The 26,556-nt window shown below is 58.6% G+C and overlaps 1 protein-coding gene across 1 annotated transcript; it reads right to left on the bottom strand.

Moving 5' to 3' along the window:
* Positions 1-650: 650 nt before the first annotated feature.
* Positions 651-25,162, bottom strand: AHCYL1 (adenosylhomocysteinase like 1). The gene is made up of 17 exons (XM_084276011.1): positions 24,948-25,162; positions 9,523-9,634; positions 8,924-9,067; positions 8,105-8,205; positions 7,794-7,896; positions 7,459-7,553; positions 6,545-6,651; positions 6,347-6,463; positions 6,092-6,155; positions 4,608-4,696; positions 4,115-4,185; positions 3,577-3,671; positions 3,378-3,476; positions 2,749-2,817; positions 1,615-1,693; positions 919-1,039; positions 651-779 (listed from the first exon to the last, which is right to left on the bottom strand). The coding sequence occupies exons 1-17, from the start codon at positions 25,053-25,055 to the stop codon at positions 773-775; spliced, it is 1,581 nt and encodes a 526-aa protein (XP_084132137.1). The 5' UTR covers positions 25,056-25,162; the 3' UTR covers positions 651-772.
* Positions 25,163-26,556: the final 1,394 nt, after the last annotated feature.

Genomic DNA, 26,556 nt, shown 5'->3' with positions numbered 1-26,556 from the left:
GAGGATAATTGTGGGTAAGCGACCCCCGTCCGAATTCAGATTAGCACCCTGAAACAGTGAACTCCCCCCCCCCTCCCCATAGCCAACTGGCCACCAAACCAGGGCCAGAAGCCACCAAAACCCAGGTCACCTTGGCTGGGGTTTTGGGGACAGTCACCCATTCGCGAGGTGGCCAGCAGGCGCCACTCTGCTCCCACGCAGCGCTCGGAGCGTTGGTCTAGCAGCTAAATCTGGGCTCTTTAAGGCAATTTAGAAGTTGCAGATAATCCACACAAAGAAAGGAATAGAAGATAAGGTAGAACAGCATCTCCGTATCTGCAGGGATCCCGGCCGAGACTAACCAGGGCTGGAAAGGTTGGGGTTTAAAAAAAAAACACCCCACAAAAATAAAACCCCCAAGAAAACCCACCAAAATAAAAACATAGCTGCAGGAATGAACTACCCTTGGCACAGGGGGAAAGGGAAGCCCTCTCCAAGAGCCAGGGCTGGGAGCCACCAGCGGCTTCAGCCACGTGAAAGCAGGAAGCAAATCCCAGGTCGTCTGCCAAGATCAGAGATGTGATCATGTAAAAGGGGGAAATTGAGGGGGGGGAGGGAAAAAAATAATAAAGTGACCTTAAAATCACACTGATAAATGTAAAAACGGGTTTCTCTGTCGGTTAAAAAAAAAAAGAAAGAAAGAAAGAAAAAAGGTAAACCAAAATAAAATGATCTTTAAAAATAATCTCTCTAATGTTGCCTTGTGTGGTCTGGTCCTTCATGGGTATGGTCCTCAGTATCTAGGAGAGAAGGGAGGGCACAGTGAGGTGCCTGGGGATGTGGCTCCTGGGAGCCCACCCTGTCCCAGCACAAGGAGATGTCCCCCACAGCACCCGCTGGGTGGGCTGATGGTGGCCCCCAGCCCTGGGTGGCACTGACCTGTAGTAATTGGGTTTGAAAGGCCCGTTTTTGTTGAGTCCCAGGTATTTGGCCTGATCGTCCGTCAGTTCTGTCAGGTGGGCGTCGAACGAAGGCAGGTGCAAGCTGGCAACGTACTCGTCTGGGCAAGGGGGAGAGGAAAGAGGGGATCGGGGGTGCTCGTGCCCCACAGCACTGCCAGGGGGGTGCTGTATGGACTCATGGCATGACAAAAGGCTGGGGCACCACGCTGGGTCTGGCTGGGTTGTCCTGGTTACTCGGTGCAGGAGTCACCCTCAGGCAAAGCCTACGGCAGAGCTGAGCCCAAGCCCTGGTGCTGAGTGGGGCTGGATGTGCACCAAAGGGCACGGGGGGATAGGTGAAAAGCCTCAGAGTGGGAAGGTGGTAGGACAAGGGGAGCCTGCCATGCTGCAGAGTACAGAGGAAACTAAATCCAACCACCCATCCCTGGGGGTGTTCAAGGCCAGGTTGGATGGGGCCCTGGACAACCTTGTGTAGCTCCAGGCTGGAGGTTGGTGTCCCTGCCTGTGGTAGGGTGGTTGGAGCTCTGTGACCCTTGGGGTCCCTTCCAACCCTTCTATGATTTTAACAGTGCCATTTGCTGGTTTCCCTGAGCTCATCCTTGCGCTGGCAGGTTTGTCCAGCACAGGTTTGAGTCTCTCCCTGCACCCAGCACCCAGGGTCCCAGCCACTCACCCATCTTCTTGGGCAGCAGGTACACGTCCTGTTTGTAACGGCCCTCGGGAGCGTTGTAGAGCTCAATCAGAGCCAGAGCCTGCAGAGATCACAGGGGACAACTCAGGACACTCAGGGATGGACACCATGCTGGGCAGCGCTGGACACCCACAGCAGCACAAAGCTCTCAGCAGCAGTGGGAAGGCTTTGGAGCCAGAGAGAAGGGGCAAGCGTTTCCAAAAATGCCTGGGAGGAAAGGCTTCCACCTCTGAGTACATCCCTCTCTGGGAAGGGTCTCCCTCTACAACACCAGGAGAGGACCAGAGGGGTGGGAGATGAGATGCCACCAAGCCAGTCTGCAAGCACCTGGGCTTCACAGCCCAGGGGAAAACTCAACAGGAGGATGGAGGAGAGGGGAGCAGCTCCAAGTCTCCTAAACCAGATGGCTGCCACGTCGCAGGGAAATAGGGATCGCTGGTTTGAAGCTGGCGGTGTCACTCCAAAACACACTGCCAGTGGAAATGAAACAGCATCCCCCCCAGAGCATGGAGTTGGGAGCCAGGAATGAGACACAGCCCTGGTCCCCTTCAGCTTGGCCAGGGAGTTCCCTGGAGCTGGCAGTCCCCAGCCCCCTCTGGCTCAGCCAGCCAGGGCCTGGGTGCCCACACAGCCAGCACCGGATTGCAGAGCCAAATCTAATCCATGTTTTCTTTGGAAAGGCAGAGTAATGACAACCAGGACAAGGCACAAGCTGTGTCCACCCAGCCCAGCTGGTGCTGGGGTGGATTTTAACCCCCAAGCTCCACCCCGATGCCCGAAACTCACCCCAGCAAGGGGGATTGTGCTGGAGAAGTCAAAGAGCCCAAAGACAAAACTAAGCCTTGCTTTGAAAGGGCTTAAACCCGTGCTGGGGGAGCTCTGAAGAGGCAACAGCGCAGCAGGAGCTCTGCCATCAAGCCCAGCTCATGTAACCAATGCAGTGAGCTCCCACCATTACCCAGGTCCCAGCCAGGATGCGGTGGCTGCCCTATCTCCAGCAGCAGTGCCACCCCAAGGACCCATCCAGCTGTGTTTCTCCAGCTTCTTCCAAACCATCCCTACCCCACAGCTCATGCCAAGGCCCCAGAGCACCCCCCAGCCCCGCAGTGTACGGACCTGAGTGGTGGCTGTGATGGAGAGAACGAAGGTGGGAACCGTGGAGCAGCTCAGGTTGAGAAGACGGCCCTAGGAGACAGCAGGAAGAGTTTGCAGAGAGCTGAACTTGCCCCCAGAGCCAAATGAGACAGGATTCACCTCTCCCCCCCTCCCTGGGGCAAGGGGGCAACCACAGCGCAGGGACTCAAGGGCTGTCTGCGCAACCAGAGTGTCCAAATGCTGCCTCTGTTTCCACCCTAACCCTTAGCTGTAAGACTCTGAGGTCCTTCCTACTGCCAGCAGAGCTCGAGTGAGAAGAGCAGAGCAACTGAGGCCAGTTTGCTGTGTGGGGGAATGCTGCAGAAGCCAGAAGTGGATGGCGTTTGGGTGACAGGGATGGCTCCTGGCTCCAAAAGAATTGGAGCCAGATGGCCCCTCTGTGGCTGCACGGGGCACAGGAGAGCTCCCCTGCCTCAAGGAAAGGGAAATAACAACAAGACATCAATTGGGAAACCTTTCCCTGAGCTCTGAACCTCCTCCTACACGTCCCTGTGCCTTGCCACCTGGTTAAATCCCTGTCCCAAGCTCCATCACGCAGCGATGTCCCGAGAGGGGCCCGAAGCCCCGCGGCAGCCCAGCTCCGAGCGCACCTCGGCCAGCAGCACCACCCGCTTCCCGTCCGGCCAGATGACGTGATCCACTTGGGAACGGACCCGCTCCCAGGTCAGCTCCGGGGTCCGGAGGCTGGTCTGCAAAGAGGAGGAAGAGGAGGAGGAGGAGGAGGTGGCTGGAGTCACGGTGGGAGGGCAGCGGGGAGGCCGCGGGCGCCGCGGCCGCGGGCAGACTCACCACATCGATCTCGGTGTTGGAGTGGCCCATGTTGCACACGATGCAGCTGTTCTTCATCCGATCCAGGTGTTCCCTGGTCACCACGTTCTTGTTTCCTGCAGAGAGAGAGAGAGCAGATGAACACAAGGGAGTGGAAACAAAACCCTTCCCCCCTTTCTCCCTTCCCAGCTCAGCTCAGGGCAACACCAGGTGAAGTGCAACCAGGACAAGAGCTGTGACAGCAGATACACGTGTGGGCTGAGTGCTGATCTGTGGTGCCAGGAATTAACTAGGCTCTAAGAGACCCCAAATTCCTCTGGGGACACGTGGCTGTGACGTCCCTCCTCCCAGGAGCTGAGGAGGGCTGTGGCCAAAGAGGCTGGGGTGGGAGGGGAAGCTCTTGTCAGAGCACAGCTATGGCTCCTGTAAAATCAGCAGCACATGGCAGCGAAGCGGCTTCTACCCCCAGCTCCCCCAGAGCCCTTGAGACACCCCGCCTGGGAAGGACCTCTCCTCCTCAGCCTGCTCAGGGCTCACCCACGACCTTCTCCACCCCTACCTGTGCAGGTGATGACAACATCCACCTGACGGATCACTTCACTCAGCTTCACCACCCGAAATCCATCCATGCTGGCAAAAAAAGAATATAAAGGGGGAGGGAGAGGGACCATGGTGAGGAGGAGAAGGCTGTTCCCTCCCTGTTCTGGGTCCTCACTGTCCCCTCCACACCCCTGGGGACACCAGATGCACGAGGACGGGAGGTGCAAGGGATGTGGCATGAAATGCATGCTGAGGAACGCTGGAGGAGCTGGGGGACATGTGGAGCATTCAGCCAGCCCTGCACAGACCTCAAGCATCCTTCCTGAGCCAGCTGGTGCAGGTGCCTACTGCCTGGTACCCCTGAGCCCCAAAAGCCACCCCAGCCCTTCCCATCACATCCCAACAAGATGTTTATTCTCCCAGATGAGCCATTGATCCTCCTGGCTCGGTTTCAGCCCCTCAGGCCAGAGGGCAGACAGAGAGATGCTCCCAGGCAGGACATAACATCTTACCAAGCTTGGAGAGCGCAGATGGGGTCGATCTCCGTGACGTAGACGATGGCTCCCAGGGCTTTCAGAGCAGCACAGCATCCCTTGCCCACCTGCCAAGGCAAAGCACCAGCGTCAAGCTGAACACAGGATGCTTCGAGTGAGGCAATCAGACAATCCCCTCCCTAAAGCAGCCCCATGGGAGATGCTCATCCATACTGCCAGGAGCAGCTCAGTCACATACGTGGTGAGTGGAACCCCTCCCAGGCCACCAGCACAGCCACCAGCTCGCAGGAGCTTTCCAAGCCCAAGGCACTTGCTGCCTGTGCAGCCCTGAGCATCGCCCAAGCTCTCCTCCAAGGGGAGATCAAAGCCACTCTGGACAAGCATCCACTTACCCCCTCAACCTGACTTTAAACCAAAGGGGGGGTTGGCATTCAGAGCTGTCCTGCACCAACCAGGGGACAGACCCTTCCCCCTTGCTCCCCATGCCAGCATGGGGCAGGGCACAGCTCCTGTAACAGCATCTCTGACTCTATCCCCCTCCCAAGTTTTAACTCAAGTCTCCACACCACTGGCCCCCACTGACACCTGGCTATCCCACATGGCCCCACATTCAGCCCTGATTTCCAACCAGCAAGAAACACCCTCAGGGACACCCCCTCCCCTCTCACCCAGCTTCCAACCTCAGGTCGGCTGAAAACAGCCAGACAGGGCAAACTGGGACTCCAACCCCCATCCAAAGGGGAAACCAGTAAGAGGAGAAGGACGCCCTTGTTTTGAAGGAGTCTGGAAAAAGTCAGGACATGCCCTGGGGACTACAACTCCCAGCACAACCCCCAGCTGGAGCAGCAGAGGCCAGCCCAGAGCGCCTGGGTTAGAGCCAGCACAGGCTCTTGGTCGAGCAGAGCCGGGCTCCACCGGTGTCTGAATAAATCAGGAAGCATTTTCCTGCTGGGAAGAGCATCTGCAGCTCCTGCCAGGCCCTGCGCAGCGCGGGAAGATCAACACCCACACAGACAGTGCACAGATGGAGGGAAGGTGTCAGCTCCCAGCTCTGCAGCTCTTCCAGGGCAGAATCGGTTACGAGTTCACGATCCGATTCCCCTCTGACAGAACATTATCCAGCAGGAGCTGCAGCCTGTCCCTCTGCCTCCTCTGTCACAGGCTCGGTGACAGCCGGGCTGGATGCTGAACCCGATCCAGGGACAACAGATGGGAGCACCCATGGGTAGTTGTAATTCAGGCCAGCGCTCCCAGCAACTGCCGTATTTGCAGCCCAGCTAATCTGCAGGCAAACTGGGAAACCTGATGCTTCTGTTCCCCAGCCTCCCAGTGGGTTTTAGCTAAGAGTCCCCTGGCAAATCGCTCACCAGGTCTGAGCTGCTCCTGCATCAAGGGCAGGTGGTGTTTGCAGAGGGGAGAAGCGGGATGCTGAGCTCAGGGGAAGGATGGCTTGAGGGGGAGCCTGACTCACAGCTCCACCGACTATCACTTAGGAAACTCACCTCCCCATAACCACAAACCACCACTTGCTTCCCTCCAAACATCACATCCGTGGTCCTCTTCAGGCTGGGGGACAGAGAGAGACCTGTGTTGGGATTAGTCAAGCACACACCACTTGGGCAGCCCCCAAAACCACGTCCTGTGAGTACAAGGCAAGGGCGAAGCAGCAACGAGCCCGAGCTCTGCTGGAGAGCAGCTGGAGCCACATCCACCAGTGTGAGAGTGACAAGGGGGATGGGGAGCAGGGTCAGACTCACCCGTCCAGGATGGACTCCCGGCAGCAATACAGGTTGTCAAATTTCTGTTTGGTGACAGAATCATTCACATTCATGGCAGGGACACACAGCTTCCCAGCCTTGGAGAGCTGGTACAGCCTGGAGAGGCCAGAGGCAGGTCAGAGGAGAGAGCAGAAACCCAGTAAGAGATCTCCAGATCAGCCTTCCCAAACCTCCTACCTGTGCACACCAGTCACGCTCTCCTCCACAATCCCTCGGATCTTCTTGAAGACATTGGGGTATTTCTTATAAACCCAATGGGTCAGGTCCCCACCATCATCCAGGATCTGGAGAACAGGCAAGGAAAAACATGGAGCAGTCAGGCCTTCCACTGGGAAAAGCACTCGTGGGGGACAGGAGGGGAAAGAGAAGAGATGGAGAGCATCTTCAGGCACTGATGGAAGGCTGTTTGGGCAGAGGCCTGGGGCCAGGACTCCTGGGTTCCCCTAGTTGCCAGCAACTCGGGGTCTCCTCCAAAACACAGAGGATTTCTTACCCCCTGTGCGGAGCTGATGGATCCTAACAGGGTTTTCTGCCCCTGCTATTGCTCTGCAGCCTGGAAACGTGACCACAGGCAGCACTAACTAAACAGGCTGAGATCAGAAGGACGCCACAACATTCATGCCCTGAAAGCAAACAGTGGAGAGGAAAGGCTGCAGGAGCTGTCACTGCCCACCGACACGTGCTATTGCATCACGAGCGATCCCGGACCATGCATCAGGGCACTGAGGGGTGCCATCTGCTTTCAGCAGGGGAAAGGTCCCCTGCAGAGACACCCCTTCATTCTTTGGGAGAGGGTGGCTGGGATCTGTGTCACGAGAGGAGCAGCTGGGGTAGCCTCTTTAGGGCTGACCCTGGGGGAAAAGAGGTCCCGTGGTTTCTTGGCCCATTGGCAGCTCCGGCAGATGTTCCCACGCCATCGGGCTGGACCTGCTCAGGACACCAGCTCCCAAAACCCCCCCACTTTAACAGGGTCTCAGAGGGCCTTTGTGAAGCCAGCAGGTTCCCAGGAACAGCCCCAGGGAGGGAAGGGTGAGGAGCACCCAGTGACCGCTCCACGGAGGAAGAGGAAGGGCTGGAAGAAGGCTCATTACCATGTTGGCCTGCCAGCCATCTACGTTAACACAGCGGTCAATGCACCACCAGAAGTCATCCTCCGACTCCCCCTTCCAGGCAAACACAGCAACACCTAGAAGAAGAGGAGCGTCCTTGGCACCTGCCGAATTTGGCAGAGCTCTCCCCTACTTGGCCAACTCAGGAAAAGCCCCAATCAGGAGAGATCCCACGGGGCTCAAACCACAGACCCCAACAGCACTAGACCTGTTTTATCCTTCCCTAGAAGATACCTCAGGTTCAAACCACCCCTCAAACCCAGAGCTTTGGGACAAGGCTGCAGTGCCAGGAGGGGCTGGAAGGGTTTCATACTCACCAGCCTCTGCCAAAGCAGCTGCCACTTCGTTCTGGGTGGAATAGATGTTACAGGCAGACCAGCGGCACTGCGCTCCCAGCGCGCACAGCGTCTCGATCAGCACCTGCGGGACAGCGCGGGTGAGCGATGGGCAGGGAGCCCCACGCACAGCACAGAGAGAGATGGGCTCCAGCAAACAGCACCCTGGGGCAGAGCAGGGCAGCAGAACCTCTGTGAGGAGCTTCCAGAGAAACGGGAACCAAATTGGGCACCAAAGCTGGGGAACGTTAAGAGACCTTCCCCCCAGACACCCCGACTCCGCAGCCACTCACCGCAGTCTGCGCTGTAATGTGGGTACAGCCCACGATTTTAGCTCCAGCCAAAGGCTTCTCCCCTTGAGCTCGTTTCCTGAGCGAAATCAGAGCAGACATGTCTGCAAAAGGAAGGGAGGGGTTTTATTGATGGCTCAGGACATGATTGATGGCTCAGGAATGGCTCACCCCTCTCTGCCAGAGCTCCTCTCCTTCCCAGGGTCTCCCAGGCTACATCCAGCCCCAGTCTTTGCTCTCGTTGTTACACGGCCAGGGAGAAAACTCCTCACCCCTGGTCGGGCAGATCTGTCCAAATGGGACCAAAAGACCAGCCTCATTTCTCACTTGACCACGTAACGAGAGAGGGCTGGGACAGGCCCTGCCCAAGGGAGGCACCCTATGGGCCCCAGCTAAGGGCAGCAGAACAGCATGGAGAAGCACCTACAGAAGATGACAAAGTGCTGCCACGCTCAGAAGAGCTGCTCTAACCATGCCTGGATTAGCTTCCTCCTCTACAGCTTTGGCAGCACGTGTCTGAAAGGAGCCTGAAAGCAAAGTTACCCCATCACCCCACTAGAAACAGTTAACTCAGCTTCCCACCACCCCAGGGAAGGGGTGGGGACAGCCAGCAAGATCCCTGCCCACTGAGGTCTCTCATCCAAAGCCACCAGGACATTAAACCCAGCGAGAGCTCTGCTGCCATTAAAACACGGATGTCACGCATCGTTAACGTTCCAGCTCTTCCCCATGGAAGGAACTGGGGGGAATCCATGTGGGAATTGGCCTGGCTCAGCTCCTGGTTCCCACCAAGCCCCACAACCCCCCCTGCTCTGCTTGTACCTTGTTCAGCGATCTCGATCTCCCGACGCCCGAACTCTGCCTGCTTGATGTTCTTCACGCAGAAGTTGCTGCTGCCTTTGGAGTTGGTTTGTTGCTTCTCCCGAGGAGACACTTCATCATCAGAGCTGTCCGTGTAGGAGGCAGCTAAAGCCAGGGGAGGAACACACGTTACCCCAGGACATCCCAGGTTTCTGCCCTGTTTTGCTTCCCAGCTCCCTCATGCACAGTTCATACTACAGCTCCCCCAAGGGAAGCAGATATCCAGCAGGAATTTTGCACTCTTGCTCCCTAAAACAGCCCAGAACATCAGGGATTGTCAACCACTAATCGATGCCTGAGCTTCAGGAACCCCCAGAATTATCCCTATTACATAGAAGCATAGAATGGTCTGGGTTGAAAGGGACCCCAAGGATCACAGAGCTCCAACCCCCCTGCCACAGGCAGGGCCACCAACCTCCAAGCCTGAAGCTACTGGATCACACCTGAGTACACACAGCAGCGTGGAGCATCCCGACACGTGGCACAAGCAGCGTGTTCACTGCAGCACCAGGGCTGGATTTGGGAGAAATCCATGTCTGGAGAGGGAGCCTGGCACTTACCAGAGCTGTAGCTGTCGGTGGAAGACTGTGAGATGGAGCGGGACAGGGACCGGCGGCCCGTCTTCGTGGGGAACTTGGAGAACTCCTGCATGTCATCTGCAAATTGGATTTGCTGGAAGAGCAAAGAGAAGTGCCAAGTCAGCAAACACTCCTTAGGGCACATCATCCTCCCAGCCTGGAGCTCCCTTCAGGCCCTCTTGACTGCTGCAGTCGCAGAAACAAATACACCAAGGAACTGATCTGTGGCTGCAGGGACTGAAAGCTGAACCTCTGATCTGCCTGATCACCCCCATTGCAGGGAGTTTAAAGCAGATTTTTACACCAAATGCCTGAAGGCAGAAGACAAAAGCACCCAACCAGGCTGAGAACATCCCCTTCAGCCCATCTCTGAAGCTCCTCCAAGGAAGTCAGGCTGCTCACAGAACACAAATACCCTGCAGCCCTCTGGACAAACCCAGCTCCAACAGGACCCTGTCCCAAGCAATCCCAAAGGATTTCTGCCCAACAGCACAGCAGCAAGAGCTGGCATGGTCCCAGCAGCCCCTCAGATCCACTGGTGCTTCCAGGTCCTTCCCCAGGAGCAGAGAGCATCCCACAGGTTAAAAACACGGCGCATCCTTCCAAAATCAACTCTTAAGAGCAGGGGGGGGCGGGAGGGAGAACTCAACAAGAGAGAACGTTTCAACAAGAAGTAGTTGACATTGCATTGGCTTTCAGTCTCTGCTGCATTACAGATGTTTCCATTGTAAGAGAAGCCCCAAAACCACCGCCCCTCCTTCCTCTCCAGGCCAGAGGCAACTCAAGACTCCAGCACCTACCACCAGCTCATCAAATTCAAGCACATTGGGCTGAAAAGAGGGGGAAAATAACCCCACACTGCTCAGCTGCTGCACTCATCCTGCATGACCAGCCAGCAAAAAGCCTTATGGCTGCTTTCTGCCAGAGAAAGATGGTGGAGATGAAAGGGAATTAGGAAGAGCACCAGTGAAACCAGGCCAATGACCCCCTCCCCAGCATGCCACCACGCAGGAGACCCTGACAAAGAGCCCCAGCACAGCCTCTTCCCTCTGATCCTCACTGCAGGATTTAATTTTGCCACTTAACAGGGATGAGACGTCATGACAGGGAGTGGGATTAACAAAGCATCCCCCACAGACCCAGGAGACTTCAAGAAGAGTCCTGAAGAAATCAAGCTGATGGAGAGAGACAGGCCACAGAGGCTTCAAGGATGGGTTTTCCATGCCACAACCATCCCCAAAGCTCCCCAAAAGCTTTGATGTGGGGAATGGCCTTTAAGGGGGGACTGATGAAACTATTTAGTTGAGATGATCCATCCCAGAAAAGAGGAATCTGCATAGTCTGGGGTGTCCACAGCACCAGGGTGGTTATTTGGGCTATGAAAGGGAGCCAGGGTTCCTGGGGAAACCCAGCCGATGGGCCAAAAGCAGCCGTGGCATTCTGCTCAGGAGGGGGAAATGGAGATGAATCCCACTGCTCAGTCCAAGGGAAGACACTTGGGGTGATGTGGGGTGATGGAGGTGACACCAGCATCCCCCCCAGGAATCCACATCACACTCGGGCATGTGTCCTGGGGGGTTTCCATGGGTGCTGCTGCTGCTAAAAAGGTTCCTCCACACTGGATACGCTGCTGGTATCAGCCTCCCAGAGCCGACTTCCCAGCAGACACCATGAGGTCCTGACTCAAAGCTCATGAATGGGCGTTAGGTGAAGGAATGGGAATGCCCCATGGAGTTTAAGGTTTGGTTTGGCAACTGGCTGAGGGTGTTTGGTGCAGGGGAGGGAACCAGAGGGCACCGAAACCCCGAGCTGGGAGAGCTGGCACCGGGGCACGCAGAAAGGGCGAGCGGCACGAGGCAGGTAACAGCAGTGTCCTCGGGGCGTGGAGCAGCAGTTGGCAGGCACAGTGGTTTCCCAACCAAGGAATGAGATTGCTGGAATTTGTTCAAGGTCTTTTGCCTGGATCAATCTTCCCCAGACTGCCCAGGAAAGGTTTGTGGCACCTCTGTGCTGGTGTATCCTTCACAGGCATTTCCAGGGAGGGGAGGTGGGGGAAATCAGGGATTTCAGCACAGCAAGATTTCCATCCCTTTGCTCCCATCTCTTCCCCTGGCAGCTCACCAAACCAGAGGGTGTAAACACACCCCATAAAACAGCTGCTGGCATTAAAACAGCTTAAAGTGTTAGCTGAGGAATTTTCTCCATCTCAGGGAAAGGTTTCTAGGGAAGAGGTGAACGCAGGAGGGGGAAAGAATCCCAGATAACCCAGCTTTGCTGCTCTGGATGGGTGTCTGTCCTTCCTTACAGCCCCCAGGACATCCCTGGACCTGGGACTTCCCTGGAGTGAAACGTCCTGGCTGGACAGTCTCACAGAGCAAAGCCTGTTTGGGATGCGATGGGAAGGAGAGGGTGGGGATGGACGGCTGCTGTGCTCCCCTGGTCCCCACCATCCCCACACCACCATGGTGAATGAGTCTATCAGACACCATCATCCCCTCTGGGATGTGGAGCCAGCTCCAAGGCACAGTCCCACTTTTCAGGAGAAGCAGCAGTTCTAGGAATGAGGGAGAGGTTTGGCTTCAAGGAGAGGGGGAAATCACCGCGGAAGGACCCAAGTGCTGAATTAACCACAGTAATCCCCGCCGTGGCTTTACCAGAGCTCATCTGAACTCTGCAGCTTAGCAAAATCTGCCCTGTCTAAAATTATCATCAAACATCACCAGTTGCTTCTGAATCGAACAGAATCCTTGGCACATCCAACCTCCTCTCAGCCCAGCAGAGTCCAGCAACCAGCTGAGAGGAAGATGAGGGAGGGCGGCGGGTGCTGCGGTCAGGCAAAGCCACCAAACCCACTGCTGACTGCGTTACCCTCCCCGTGCTGGGGCTCTCTGGCTGCATTAAGAGGCCAGAGAAAATCTCCTAATCCCTCAGCTTGCCATGGGAATCTGAATGAACAGCATCCCTGGGCAGGGGAGAGTCAGCCGGCGTCAGACCGGGCTGGCTGCGGCGAGAGGGAACCGGGATCGGGGGCTGTCTGGTTGCACAGAGCACGGTCATAAATCACATCCCAGACTGCATCCTGCTTTTCCAACCGGGTGGAGGCACAGGGGTTTAAGAGCAAGGAATGGATTTTTTTTCATCCCAGCGATTCAGGACCAAGGAGGTGAAACAGCACTGCAGGATTGCTCCTCACTGAAACAGCCAGGATGGGTTTTAGCATCGCTGCCCCCTTACAGGAGGAGACAGGGCTGGGGTCCTGGGGCAGCCCTGTGCCAAGCGAGCAGCTCCTGGTGAAACAGGGGGTTCTGGGAGATGTTCTGTGGAAGAAGCTCCAGGATCTGAGGTCTCCTGCCAAGTGTTCCCAGAGCGACGCTGAATGCTGCTCGCTCCCAGTCACACCTGCCAAGCCAGGAGTACATTTTCTCCCCTTGCAGAACTTGGTGTGACCATTCCCACGCAGACCCCACACTTCCCAACAACAGCCACTGGTTCTCAGCTCAAACCATCCCTCCAGTGGCAAGTCTGGCTGAGCTGGAGGTGAGGAAGCATCAACCTTGCTGATGGTAGAATCACAGAATCCCAGGGCCCCAGCCAACCTGGCCTTGAACACCCCCAGGGATGGGGCACCCACCCCCTCTCTGGGCAGCCCCTTCCAGCCCCTCACCACTCTCTCTGTAAAAAACTTCCCCCTAATATCTAATCTAAACCCTCCTTCCTCCAGCTTCACTCCATCCCCCTTGTCCTGCCAGTCTCTGCCCTTTAACAAGCTGATTCCCCTCCTGTTCCTCTGCTCCCTTCAGGGACTGGAAGGCTACAATGAGGTCCCCCCACAGCCTTCTCTTCTCCAGGCTGAACCAGCCCAGCTCCCTCATCCTTCTTCACAGGGGAGCTGCTCCAGCCCTCTGATCATCCTCGTGGCTCCTCTGACCCCTCTCCAACAGTACCACATCTTTCTTGTCCTGGGGCCCCAGCTCTGGACACAGGACTCCAGCTGGGGCCTCCCGAGGGCAGAGCAGAGAGGGACAATCCCCTCCCTGTCCCTGCTGCCACCCCTCTGCTGATGGAGCCCAGGATCCCACTGATGTGGCATCGCATCTCAAAACTGAGGTGCCAGAACCCCTGGGCTCCCCTGAAGGAAACAGCAGCCACTTTCCTTCCCAAAACCACCGTGGAGTTGAACAACCAGCCTCACCAGGCCACTCCCTGCACTACAAGGTGCCAATCCACATCCAGTCCTGAACCCAGCAGCACACGTGCCCGGTGGCACATCCAACCTCCTTTGTTTAATCATTACAACACAGGAAGGACAAACAGATCCCAGGTCCTGCCTGCTACCACCGAACCGCACCAGCAGCTCGTGACCGCGGGCTGGGTGTGCCATCCTCCACGCTTCATCCTGTGGTTATTTCCCCAGCAGCCCAGGCTAGAGAGCAGAGTTTTGAGCTTACAGAGCAAGAGAAGTCCCACCCCCTGTCTCTGAGCTGCGGAGGGCTTTGTAAATCCAGCTGGATTTACCTCGGGCACAGATGAGCCAGGCACGTCCTTCTCACACCACACAACCCAGCGTTGAATTTTCAAACTCTTGCCATGCCCAGAAAGGCTCCAGAGGATCCTCAAGTCCCTTTGCCTTGTTCCACATCTCTGATTCCACCCCGTGCAGCCCCGGGGGACAGAGGCAGAGCAGGGTGCGGAAGGAAGAGGAGGAGGAGGAGGAGGATTTGGAAAGCATCCACCAGCTCACAGCCATCCCCAGGGGCTGCACGCTGACCCTGTTCACAAGGTGCAGCTCTGTGAAGGAAAGGACTCATGCTGGGGAGCGACTCCAGGCTCCTGTCTCACCACCAGCAGCTCTATCAACCTTTTCTAAGTGATTGTTTGTCATCAGGGACATAAAAGTGCTGGCACATCCACAGTAAAAGAAATGCCCTTACACCCTCTTCTGCCCTCGAGTACCTGGGGAGGGGCAGGGAGCACGTTCTGCACATCACCCAAGGTGAGAAGGAAGCAGCAAACCACCTAAACCCCTCCAGCCTCCTCTAAGATTCCTCCACCACATCCGTGGACGTGACGCCACAGCACAGTCACCCAGGGAGAAACAGCAAAACCAGAGCAGAGCACGTTCCTGCTGCAACAAAACCCCCCCGAAAGCAAAGAGGCCTCTGTGACCCACTTCTGCCTTCCCAGGAGAAAGCCCAAAGGATCTGGGGTCCTGGGACCTTTCCTTTGACGACAGAAAGGCAGCAGCAGAGCTCAGAACTACTCCAGGCAGCCAAGTCCCCTTATTTAATCTCCTCTCCCCCACAAAATCTCCCTGGCAGAGGCTGGGAGGGCACCCAGCATTGATGTGCCCTGGGAGCTCATAGAATCTTAGAATCCCAGACTGGTCTGGGTTGGAAGGGACCCCAAGGGTCACAGAGCTCCAACCCCCTGCCACAGGCAGGGCCACCACCCTCCAGGCCTGGAGCTACACAAGGTTGCCCAGGGCCCCAGCCAACCTGGCCTTGAACACCCCCAGGGATGGGGCACCCACCCCCTCTCTGGGCAGCCTCTTCCAGCCCCTCACCACTCTCACTGTAACAAACCTCCCCCTAATATCTAATCTAAACCTTCCTTCCTTTAATTTTAATCCATCCCCCTTGTCCTGCCAGTCTCTGCCCTTTAACAAGCCCATTCCCCTCCTGTTCCTCTGCTCCCTTCAGGGACTGGCAGGCTGCAGTGAGGTCCCCCCACAACCTTCTCTTCTCCAGGCTGAACCAGCCCAGCTCCCTCAGCCTCTCTCCATAGGGGAGCTGCTCCAGCCCTCTGAGCATCTCCGTGGCTCCTCTGACCCCTCTCCAACAGTCCCACATCTTTCTTGTCCTGGGGCCCCAGCTCTGGACACAGGACTCCAGCTGGGGCCTCACGAGGGCAGAGCAGAGAGGGACAATCCCCTCCCTGTCCCTGCTGCCATCCCTCTGCTGATGGAGTCCATCGGTGCTCAGTCACTCCTGGAAATTCAGCCAACCTAGAAACGTTTTACAGCTCCAACCCACACTCATCCCTGTCACCAGCCCCACCATGATCAGTTGTACCAGGGCTGAGATGCAGCAGAGCCAGAGAGGGGCACCTGCAGGCACCCGGGTTCCACACACCAAAGCTTCATTAGCTGCAGAGGAACATTCCCCCCCCCAGGAGCTGCAGTTGGTTTCTCATGGGGAGCCGGGTCCAAGCAGTTCAGGGTCTCTGAAGGACGAGTGATTTCAACCCCTCACTGGCAGGGCGAGTCGGCACAGCCAAGCAACCCGGCAGTGAGGGAGGGTAGAGGCACCCCAGGGGCTGAGGTCCCCTCAGCCAGCGGAAGGGAAAGTGAAATAAAACAACCAGCACGAGCCTGGGCTTCCATTCTAGGTCACACATTGCCCAGCAGCAGCTTTGCTGGTGCCAGCTCCCCAGAAAGGGGACAGCACTCTTCCAGGCTCTGCTCCTGCAACCACCCGGATCCTGGCAGGGACCCCACACTTCCTGACCAGGGGAAAAGAGCTAATCCCCAAAGCCACCCAAAGCCCCTTTCATCGCCCTTGGGACCAGGAACCACTGGATGCAGGTTCCCAGTCTCTCTCCCCTGTGCTGGCCCCGGGGTTGGCAGCAGTCCTGCTGTGGCCAGGGTGCCCAGTTTGTTTAGAGGACTTGGCTGCTGCTGTCCTCAGAGCCCCTCTGCCCTGCTGCCAGGCTGGGAGAGCCAAGCTCCTGCTCCCCAGGACAGTGTCTGCACAAGGGACAGGGAAACCACCCCAGCACAGGGGGTGCAGCTCCCACTCTGCCACGTGACAGGACACACATCTTTTTAGGGTGGAAATCAGCAAGGCAAGACACGGTTTTACAGTTCCTCTCCAGTGAGGTCACACAGCCCCAGAGGGGTATTCCTGGCCTGTGGCATCCCAAAAGCACTGAAGGAGAGGAAAAATCAGGTACTTGGAGCAGAAGGATGGGAGTATCAGGATCCATAAGGCTCCCACCCCAACCACGCATCGTCCTCAGCCCCAAACCACACACAAGGGAGGGTTTTGAGGTGGATTTGGTTAGGTGACTCATAAACCACCCTGGTTTTCCCACCTCCGTGCTCTGGCCAAGCACCCAGTAAACACCCAGGTGACCAGAGTTCACCCGAGGCTCTTGGGACAACCACACTGCCACCTCCAATCTGCTCAGCAGCAGAAGACACCCCAGCCAGAGCACGAGGCCAGGAAGGGGTTTGCATTGGCCATGCCCATGGCTCCAGCCCCACCACGCTGCAGGGATGCTGCAGGAGAGGGCCAGCAGCCACAGCAGGCATCTTCTGATCCTCCAGTGAGTACCAAGTGCCCTGGGAAGAGCTAGGAACAGCACAGCACCAGTTAGGGAAGTTAAATGTAGGAACAAGACCTGCTTCTGGCCCAGGTGTGGTCTTTGCAATGGGAGCAGTTCCTCCAGACAGTCCAGTTCTGGGCTCCTCACCATCAGAAGGACATGGAGGTCCTGGAGCGAGTCCAGAGAAGGGCAACCAGGCTGGGGAAGGGGCTGGAGGGCAAATCCTCTGAGGAGCAGCTGAGGGAGCTGGGGGTGTTGAGCCTGGAGAAGAGGAGGCTGAGGGGAGACCTTCTCACCCCTCCCCTGCCCTGCCAGGAGGGTGCAGAGAGGTGGGCGATGGTCTCTTCAGCCAGGGGACAGGAGATGGGACAAGGGGCAATGGGCTCAAGCTGCCCCAGGGCAGGGTCAGAGCAGATGGAGGGAAAAGTTCTTCCCTGGCAGAGTTGTCAGGGCCTGGCACAGGCTGCCCAGGGAGGGGGCTGAGTCCCCACCCCTGGGGGTGTTTAACAGAGGGGAGATGAGGTGCTGAGGGATCTGGGTCAGCACAGGACAGGGACAGTTGGACTCAATCTTTTCCAACCTTGTGATTCTGTGACTCCCCCACCCCAAACCTTTAGAGGAAACCTCCAAGTGCTTCGCTGGGACCAGAGCAGATGGAAACACAAACAGTGCTGAACTCAGCATCTGCTCCTCTGCTCCCCAGAAGGTTCATGGGGCAGGTTTGTCTCTCTGGGAAGGTAGGGACCTGCCTGGCACAGCCAGCTCTCTGCCTGGAAACCTTTACACCATTACAGACAAGGAAATAAAGTGCACTGAGGTCCTGGCAAAGTAAACCAGCCAAACCCTGATACCAACCTCCATCCTTCATGGGCAGAGAAGGGCTGGTTGAGTAAAGCACCAGAGGGGGGCCAGGGAGTGGGGGGCGGGGAGAAGAACCAAGTTTCCCTGAGTACAAGAGGAGAATTAAGGACTTTCACACAAATCCCAAAGCTTGGCAGAGAAGCAGCAGCACCAGGAAAGAAATGAGTCCATTCCAAAGGTTAATAGGCTGGAAACTACCACGAGATTTCAGTCATCAAGGGAATCACTGTAAATGCTACTTAAAGGAAAAATAAACAGAAGGCAGGATTAGCTAAAATAAATGTGATTCTGAGTGCCCAGCTGTTAAATAGTAACTGGGAATAACTCCTGCCTTCTAAACACCTTGAGGTCAAAGGTGCACGAGCAGAGGGAAAGCTCCCCACCAGCAGATAAGGCATTTAGTCCTTGGACTCCAGGAATTGAGGCAAAGGCTTGCTCCTGGCTTTAATTCAGCAGGGTATCTCCTTCATGGCAAGAACAGCGAAAGTCCCATACCTGGGATCCTTGGGGACAGTGACCTCCCACCACCTTTCAGGGGTTAAGCCCACAAACCCAGCCCAGCAACTCGGACAGACAAATGTCACATCCCACAGTGGACAAGTTTTATCTGGTTAAAGACACCCTGGACTTTTTTCACCTATGGATTCCTCTGTGGTGCCCACCCAGCCCTGTGGCACCCTCAGGCTTCAGGCAACGGGGTGGTTGGGATTAATCAGAGTTACTCTGCTGGGAGCAGGGGCAGAGCTGGGGGTTACGTCATTCGCGGGGCGAACAGAGGACTAACGGGCTCCTCGGGGCTGGGAGCCTGTAGGAACGTCTTGGTGTGTCACAGCTGATGGGGAACCAGCTTCACTCAGCATTGATGTTTAAATGAAGCAGGAGCCCCCTTACACCCAGGGCGAGGGGATGCTCAGCAGCACGTTCAGCTCCACGCACAGCTCTGGGGTCAGCCACAAAAAGCACCAGACTGAACCCCCAAACCTCTCCTCCGTAACACTACAGCAGCCCCCACCTTTCAGGGAAGGAAGGAGGGAAGGAGTCACCCTGAGTGCCCCTCCACACCTTCTTCTCTCCCCCAGAAGTGGCTCAGAGAAGCAGAGCATGTCAAGACCTCTCCTGGCCCCCCAAGAGACCAACACAGCAGGTGAGGCTCGGGGGGCGACACGATCAAGCCCCTTTCATGGGGCAGGAGGAATAAGACTCGACCTCTTCATGTGGACAGCGAGCTCAAGGAGTATTTGGAGAAGGGGTTGGTTAACGTAGGGAGACACAGGTTCCAAGGTCAACAGGGATGGGCCAGATGTTCTCACTCCAAAACACGGCCAGGTTGGATGCAAGCCTCTCCCTGCAGTGCAAGAATGTGCCATATTCAGGGCTCCCTGCAGGGAGGTGGAAGGAGGGGAGACACCAAACAGCAGGCACAGGTTGAACCTCACCACGTGCCAAGTGGAAGGAGGAAACCCAAACATGAATTTCAGCAAGGCAGAGCCCCGAGGAGCCTCCTCTCCAGGTTTCCTACCTCCTCTCTCCCCCTGCAAAAGGCTGGAAGGAGCTCTACCCTCCACCCACGCCTCGCAGATAAACCAGGCTCCCACAATCCCCACCCAAATCCCGGCTCCTGAAGGAAGGCGGCTCCTCTGTCCTGCCAACGAACTCCAGGTCCTCAGGAGCGAGCCAAGGGGAAGCTGTACCCACCTCCCAGGGCCGCGGGAGCCTCACCCGAATTACAATGCAGCCTGTTTGAAGAGCTGGAACATCATGTCCTCGGCCACCTAAGTTCTTTGGCTGTCACCAACCTGAAGTAAACAGATTCTGCAGCAGCAATAAGCTCGTTACCAAGGCCACCGTATTGATCCCAAAGTGTAATTAAAATTCACAGTTCAAGCAGCCCCAGTGCGACAGGGCACCCGGGGCAGCCTGCTGAAGGCATGAATAGCCCCAGCTTCCGCATCCCGCTTCCTCAGGGGCAGGGAGCCCATGGGGGGAGATTGGCTGCTCCAAAAAACACCCCAAGTGGCACTTTTCCCTTCAGACCACAGACCAAGATGTCCCTGCGTGCCCGTTCCCTGTGTCGTGCCCCACCAAGGGATAACCACACCGGGGGAAGCACATGGAGATGCTTCCCCAAGGTTCATGGGGTACAGTAGAGAGCAGATTCAGGTGCTGCTGAGGGTGACCAAGTCCCCAGGGCTTTGACAAAGTGCTGAGATGGCAACGAGATGCTCCTCCTTGGTGGGACACCCCACACCTCTTACATCAGCCCCACGTTGATCCAACCCGCAGCCCCATCGAGAAAGAAGCAGGGGGGGGGTCACACTCTGCACAAGGTCCTCTGCAGCCCCACGGGGACCAGCAGCAAAGTGCTGGGACAGCCACCTCAAACGTCAGCACCATCTGCCTGAGTGAAGGTGAGTCAGAGTTCCCAGATAAGCAGCCCTGATCAAAGGGCTCAGCAGGAAACGCAACAAGCCCTCTGCAAACGCCAACGTCGGGCCCCGCAGGAAGCTCCTGGCGATAAAAGGCACAGCCAGGCACGAGCAAATCTCTTCAGCTGAGTCCTGCGCCGAGCCCCACGCCCGGGATGAAGCCGACTCGCCGACTCCTCGGACCAGCAGCACGGAGGGATCATCACCAGCAAAGCCCAGCCACCAAGCCAGCTGGTTATCTGAAAGGACCCACTCCAACCTGGCCTTGAGAAGATGGTTTCCAGAGGGAACACCCCCCCAAAAAAACCCACCTTCAACCTCTTCTAGCAGAGAGCAGAGGAACAAGCTCCAGCGCCTGCACAGGCTGGAAAGCAAAGGGAAAACCATTTGGGTCCCAAAGAAAGTATTGTGGTAGGCTGGGCCCAGCAAGAGATAGACTCTCATTTCGGGAAAGGGCTAAGGAAAGCGAGGGGTTGCTGCCACCAGACTTCCCGTGCTCCAGACCCTGCTGTTCCCATGGGAAGGCTGGGCACCCCCGAACGCAGCGGGGCCCGCAGGAGAACCAGCACTGCTCAGCTGGGTGGTCCCCACACCCACCCCATCAAAAGATGGCCAGAGCTGCTCCTCAAGAGAGCAGAGAATCAATACCCGACTCCTTTCCCAGCTCCAAAGGCCAGACTCCAGACTGGGACTGCAGGAGAAGGGAGAAGCAAAAGGCATTCGCCCTGGCAAGTCCTTGTGAAGATGGGTGGTGTCCCTCAGCATCTCCTCTCTTCCCAGGTCAATAACATAACTAAGCATCTTCTGGCCTCGCAGGAGCACTGGCTCACGAGGACCTGCCTCCCCTCTGGCCACCACTGAGACCCTCCAACAAGCCACAAGCAGGACCCAAGAGTGACTTTGAACAGCAGGAATTACGATGCTGTCATTGAACATGCCCTGCCTGCTCCCAGCCCCTGGTAAACCATCCCCGTTCCAAACACCCTCATGGTCTGTCCTTGCCATGGGTCAGGGTATGACCAGCTCAACCTGTGAACATCTAACCACAGCAACACGTCACCCCTCAGGGCTTCCCAGCACCCTGAGGACGGCCAGACCCATCCTAGGTGCTCCAGACAGAGTAGGGATGCAGAATGAGCTGTTGACTCATCCTGACCCCTGGCATCTCCTTAGGAGAAAGGAAAACAGCAGGGAGAGGAGAGGAGAGAGGGAGAAAGGAAAAGGAGGAGAGGATTTGGGCAAGGAAGCAAGAAGAGTCGGGTGCAGGGCAGCTGGCTGAAGGACCAGGGAGGAGGTGGTGGCCACGGCCCTGGACGAGCGCACAAAGGCTGGGGAGGATTTATGAGCAGCCGGTCTAAGGGATGAAATTAAAGACAGAGGAAACCAGAGCGGCTCCAGGAGCTCTGTGGGTACAAACAAGGACAGTCCCGTCCCCTGACAGACCGAGGGGGAAGGTGGTTTGTTAGCATCCAGGCTGGCAGAGCTGCAGGGACCTGAGATGACTCGGGAAAGGGAAAAATGGGGCAGAAATCCCGGCTCTGGGCAGGGCAGGGAAGCAGCAGACTGCAGCAAGGTCAGACACCACTCGGGCCAGCGAGCGGCTCTGCAGGCAGCAGCACAAAGCAGCAGCAGAGACGATGCCCAGGAGGTGTCCAGCCCTCCCCAAGGGAACAGCAACCCCCCCAAGGGTTCTGTCCCCATCTTCCCAGCCTTCCCCTGCTCCGGTCTGGAGCCAGCCGGCGCTCCCCAGCCCTGCAGAGCCGCAGCGCCGTGCATTAGCATTCCCAGCCGCACAGCCTCAGCGGGATCCCTCCGGCGCCGGCAGCCGCACAGCACCAACCCAAACACGGACTCGGCAGCTTCTGGGTGCGCTGGGGTTCACCCCCCCCCAACACCCCCTGAGAGCAAACTGGAGGCATCAGCCCCGTTTCAGACTCCAGGTGTGCTGCATGAGTAAGCAGATCTGTCCGCTGGGTGTCTGTCTGTCTGTCTGTCGGCGCCCAGAGGCGAAGGAACCCACCGGACAGCGATCCCCACGCGACAAGGGTGCAATGGGGATGCACCCCCAAGCACGGCGACGTGTCCTGCCCGCTCCAGGGGCACCTGCAGCTCCGGTCGAAGGGGATTCAGGGAAGCAACTGCTGTCAAGGGCACCTCCGGACTCCAGTGAGGCAGAAGAACAGATGCCCAGACACAACAGCGATGGCACAGTGGGATGTGGAAGAGCACAACCTGTGCCCTTGAGCTCTCCCTTCATCCCGTCTTCGCTCAGCCCAGGGGAGCCACAAGCCTCAGGGTTTCCAAGCCCCCTCCCCAGCACGCACCAGAGACAGCAGAAAGCTCAGCACCGCTCCCCGCCCAACAACCACCTCACTCTGACCCGAACTGGGGTTATTTTGCTGACAGCCCAATTTCTTATAAACTGCAGTGAAAAAAAGGAGCTTCAGCAGGGCCAGGAGACCCCAGGCCCCAGGAGAAAACTGCTCCATTTCTGTGGGGAGGCTACAGCTCCATTCGCCCCAACTGCATCGCCTCCCACTTCAATCCAGAGTCGATGATATTTAATCTCTTAATCTCTTACCTCCCGCTGTTTCACTTTTTCACCTTAAACAAGTCGCTGACAAGAGAGGAAACAAAGATGACAGCGATGCCCCAGGCTGGCTGCACAGCTCAGGTCGCTTTGGGTGCCCCCCACCACAGCCTGTCAACAGCAAAGAGGACACCAACGTGCCTCCAGCTACAGCCAAGATGCTTCCCCAGCTCCGAGCTGGGTACAGAATGCTGGTGGGCTCACCCAGGCACTTTCCCCAAGTGCCAGCACGAGTTAAGGCTCCTTGTTGAAATGCAGTTCAGGGACAGGTCACACGGAGGAGATGGAACCCACACCAAGCTTGGCCACCTTCCCACCCTCCCCATCCCCAAACCCCTGATGCCAACTGCATCGGCAAAGTTCAAGGAGCCTAAAAACCCAGGGATTTCCCCTGCCTCCACACTGGTAAATCATCTCTCCACCATCATCTCTGCTGGACGAGCTGGGAGCTCTGGGGGCAGCGAGCACAAAAGTCACCTCGACTGGCGTGGAAACAGAAATGGGTTTTAATGGCTTAATTGCGATCCTGCTTCGAAGGCATCTGAGCTGGGGACACTCAGTATCTTATCTCAGGAGGGCAATTCTCCCTTCCTCGTCCTTTTATCCTCCTGCCAACGCCTCCGCTATTACCGAGCGCTATTTGCGGTAACCAGCCAGGCAGGGAGAAGAGCGGCCCAAAGCATTTTGTTCCTTGACCTCAGCCGCATCACAACGCTCCCCAAGATCTCTGCTGGCTGCTGATGGTATCAGCCTCAAATGTCTTGTGTTGCTCTGGGCACCTTTAATATCCTCACCCATGCCAGGAGAGGCTGCAGCAGCCTCTGAGTGTGGCTGTGCAAAAACCTGAGGGGGATACAACACCCCCTACCCCCATGAGATGCAAAGGAACTTCACCTCTGAGGATGCAGGACTGATTCCCCCCTACACATACACCACACTCTGTTTTACACCATGTTTTGGCCCTGAGGGATCTCTCAGGAGCAGCAGTTTGCTCTCCCCTCACAGCTCGGGCTGTCCAGCTTTGAGAAAGACGAGGGTAATGAAAAGGGAAAAACAATCCCCAAGTTTGAGCCGGTGCTGGAAGAGGCAGATCCCAGCTCCACATTCCTCCGCTCCTGCCTCCAGGCTACATCCACAGCCCGGATAAACAAGGTCAGGGTGCAGGAAAGAGACGCCAGCCCCCTGCACCTGGGTAAGGAGCCATGCCTTGATCACAGCCCCTCAACGGCAGCACCCCCAGGAAGGCTGGATGCTGCCCTAATCCTGCCCGGAGCAGGTGAGAGACCCATTCCCCCAAGAGAAGGGCGACTGCTCTGCTGCTCCTTCCAGCACAGAACCAGGCAGCTGCAGCCCCGGAGAGAACATGATGCTCAGCACAGCCAGGACCTCCAGCCACAGCTCCCTGGATCCGTGTGGCATTCAGGGGCATAAACCCACCTCGCTGGTACAACCAGGACTTCGGCGGCACCGTTACCGAGCCCGGCGGGTCCACCTCAGGCTAGAAAGGCCGGTCTGTGTGTGCTCACCCATCTAAGAGGCGGTTACCCCAGGCAGTGGGGGTCCTGTGCCCCTCCACAGCCAGCCACGCACCCCAAAAGGGTGACACAAGCACCGTGGGGTGCAGCACCAGGAGATCTCAGGAGCTCCTGCGAGGTCTTCAGGGATGAGAGGGGTAAAGAGGTGACTCGGGAGAGCTCCCTGAGGCCAAACATGCTCCCAACCCGCCCCCGCACGGCCCCCTCGCCCCAGAAAGAGATCAGCACCCCCAGCTTCCTCCTGTCACCCTTCCAAGGGACCGGCAGCAGGGTGCCCTCTCGGCCTGTTTAACGGGTCCCTGCCACGGCCCCGCTCCCCCGCGTCCCCACAGCCGCTCCCCCGACCTCACCTGCCCGTGGCCTCCCCCGGGGGCACCCCCGTCCCCCCAGGAACCGGGCACCCCCGGTCCCTGCCCCATCCCCAGCCGGGCCGGGCCATAGACCAGGCACAGACCTGGGCCCTCTCTATTCCACCCCAAACCGGGCCAGCATCCCCCACCCCGCCGGTACCAGCCCCTCCAGCCCGGTACCGACCTCCCTCTCCCCACTGACCAACACCCCCCCCCCCCCTCCCCGGTCGCCCCATCCCGCTCAAACCGGAGCAGCTCCCTCCTGCCTTCCCAGCATCCCCCCGGCGCCGGGCCGGGCCGACCGCCGCGGTACCGGCACCTTCTTGGGGGCCTTGGTGACGGTGGCCATGAAGGAGTACTTCTCGGCGTCCTCCACCTCCTTGGCCTGCTTCACCTCCTCGCCACCGGCGGGCTCCGGCGCCGACATCCTGAGGAGGAGCAGGCGGAGGCGGCCCGCGGCGGGCAGGCGGCAGCGCCCGGTGGGGCTCGGCTGGACTCGGGACTCCGGTCCCGGCGGCCCGTGACGCGCTGCGGCGGGGACTGCGGCCGCCGCGCTGGGCGCCGGGGGAAGGGGGGGGGCGGGACGGGCGGGGGGAGGCGGTCCCGGCGTGGCGTCAGCGCGCGTGACGTCAGCGCGCACCCGCCGGGCAAGTGAGGCCGTACGGTGGTGGCGGCGGCGGAGGGAGGGACGGGCGGGCGCGGCGGCGGCGCGGCGCCCCCTGGCGGCGGCGGGAGGGAGCAGAGAGGGGAGAGGGGGAAAGGGGCGGGGCCGGGAGAGGGCGCGGGGAGGGGTCACGGGGAGGGGTCACGGGGAGGGGCACAGGAGGGGAGGGGTCACGGGAGGGGTCACGGGGAGGGGAGGGGTCACGGGAGGGGTGACGGGGAGGGGAGGGGTGACGGGGAGGGGAGGGGTCACGGGGAAGGGAGGGGTCACGGGGAGGGGAACATGAGGGGAGGGGTAACGGGAGGGGTCACGGGGAGGGGTCACGGGGAGGGGAGGGGTAACGGGAGGGGTCACGGGGAGGGATCACGGGGAAGGGAGGGGGCACTGGGAGGGGAGAGGGCACGGGAGGGGTCACGGGGAGGGGAACATGAGGGGAGGGGTCACGGGGAGCGAAGGGGTCACGGGGAGGGGCACAGGAGGGGAGGGGGCACGGGGAGGGGGCACGGGGAGGGGGTACGGGGAGGGGTGACGGGGAGCGGTGGGGTCACGGGGAGGGATCACGGGGAGGGGAACATGAGGGGAGGGGTCATGGGGAGGGGTCACGGGGAGGGGTCACGGGGAGAGGTCACGGGGAGGGGCACATGAGCGGAGGGGTCACGGGGAGAGGTCACGGGGAGGGGTCACGGGGAGCGGAGGGGTCACCGGGTCACGCGAGGGGAGGGGTTACGGGGCAGAATCCCGGGGGTCAAGGGCTGGGGTCCCGGGGGTGTCCCGGGCGGGGCTGTTGTGGGGGGCGGGGGGGGGGGGATCAGCGGGGAGAAGCAGAATGAAACCGGGGGGGGGGGGACGAACCCCCGGTGAGTGACAAACCCCCGGCAAACGGAGACCCCGCGGAGCAGCCGCCGGGTGGCGGCAGGAGCGCGGCGGGGCCCGGGAGCGGCGCCCCGGGCGGGGGAACCGGCCGGGCCGGGTCCTGCCGCGCCCTCGGCTCTGAGCCCGGGACGGCGCAGGGGGCGGGGGAGGGCGGGGGGGGCCGGGGGGGGGGGTCCATGACCCGGGGGGCGCTCGGGCCCCGCCAGCGCGGCAGCTCCCAGCTCAGCGCCAGCACAGCCCGTGACCTCCCCGGCCCCGTTACCCATTAACGAGCTGCCGGCGGCCCCGAGGTCCCTGGGAAGGACCCATCTGCATCCCCTGCCCGGCAACGGGGTGCTCAGTCCTCCTGTCCGGGGGTGCTGAGCCTGGGTAGGGCTGCCTTCCTCCCCTC

Source organism: Gallinula chloropus (assembly GCF_964237585.1).
Source record: "Gallinula chloropus genome assembly, chromosome: 27".
Lineage (NCBI taxonomy): Eukaryota > Metazoa > Chordata > Aves > Gruiformes > Rallidae > Gallinula > Gallinula chloropus.
Note: the sequence above shows the minus strand (reverse complement) of the source record. Positions and strands in the feature narration are given on the sequence as shown.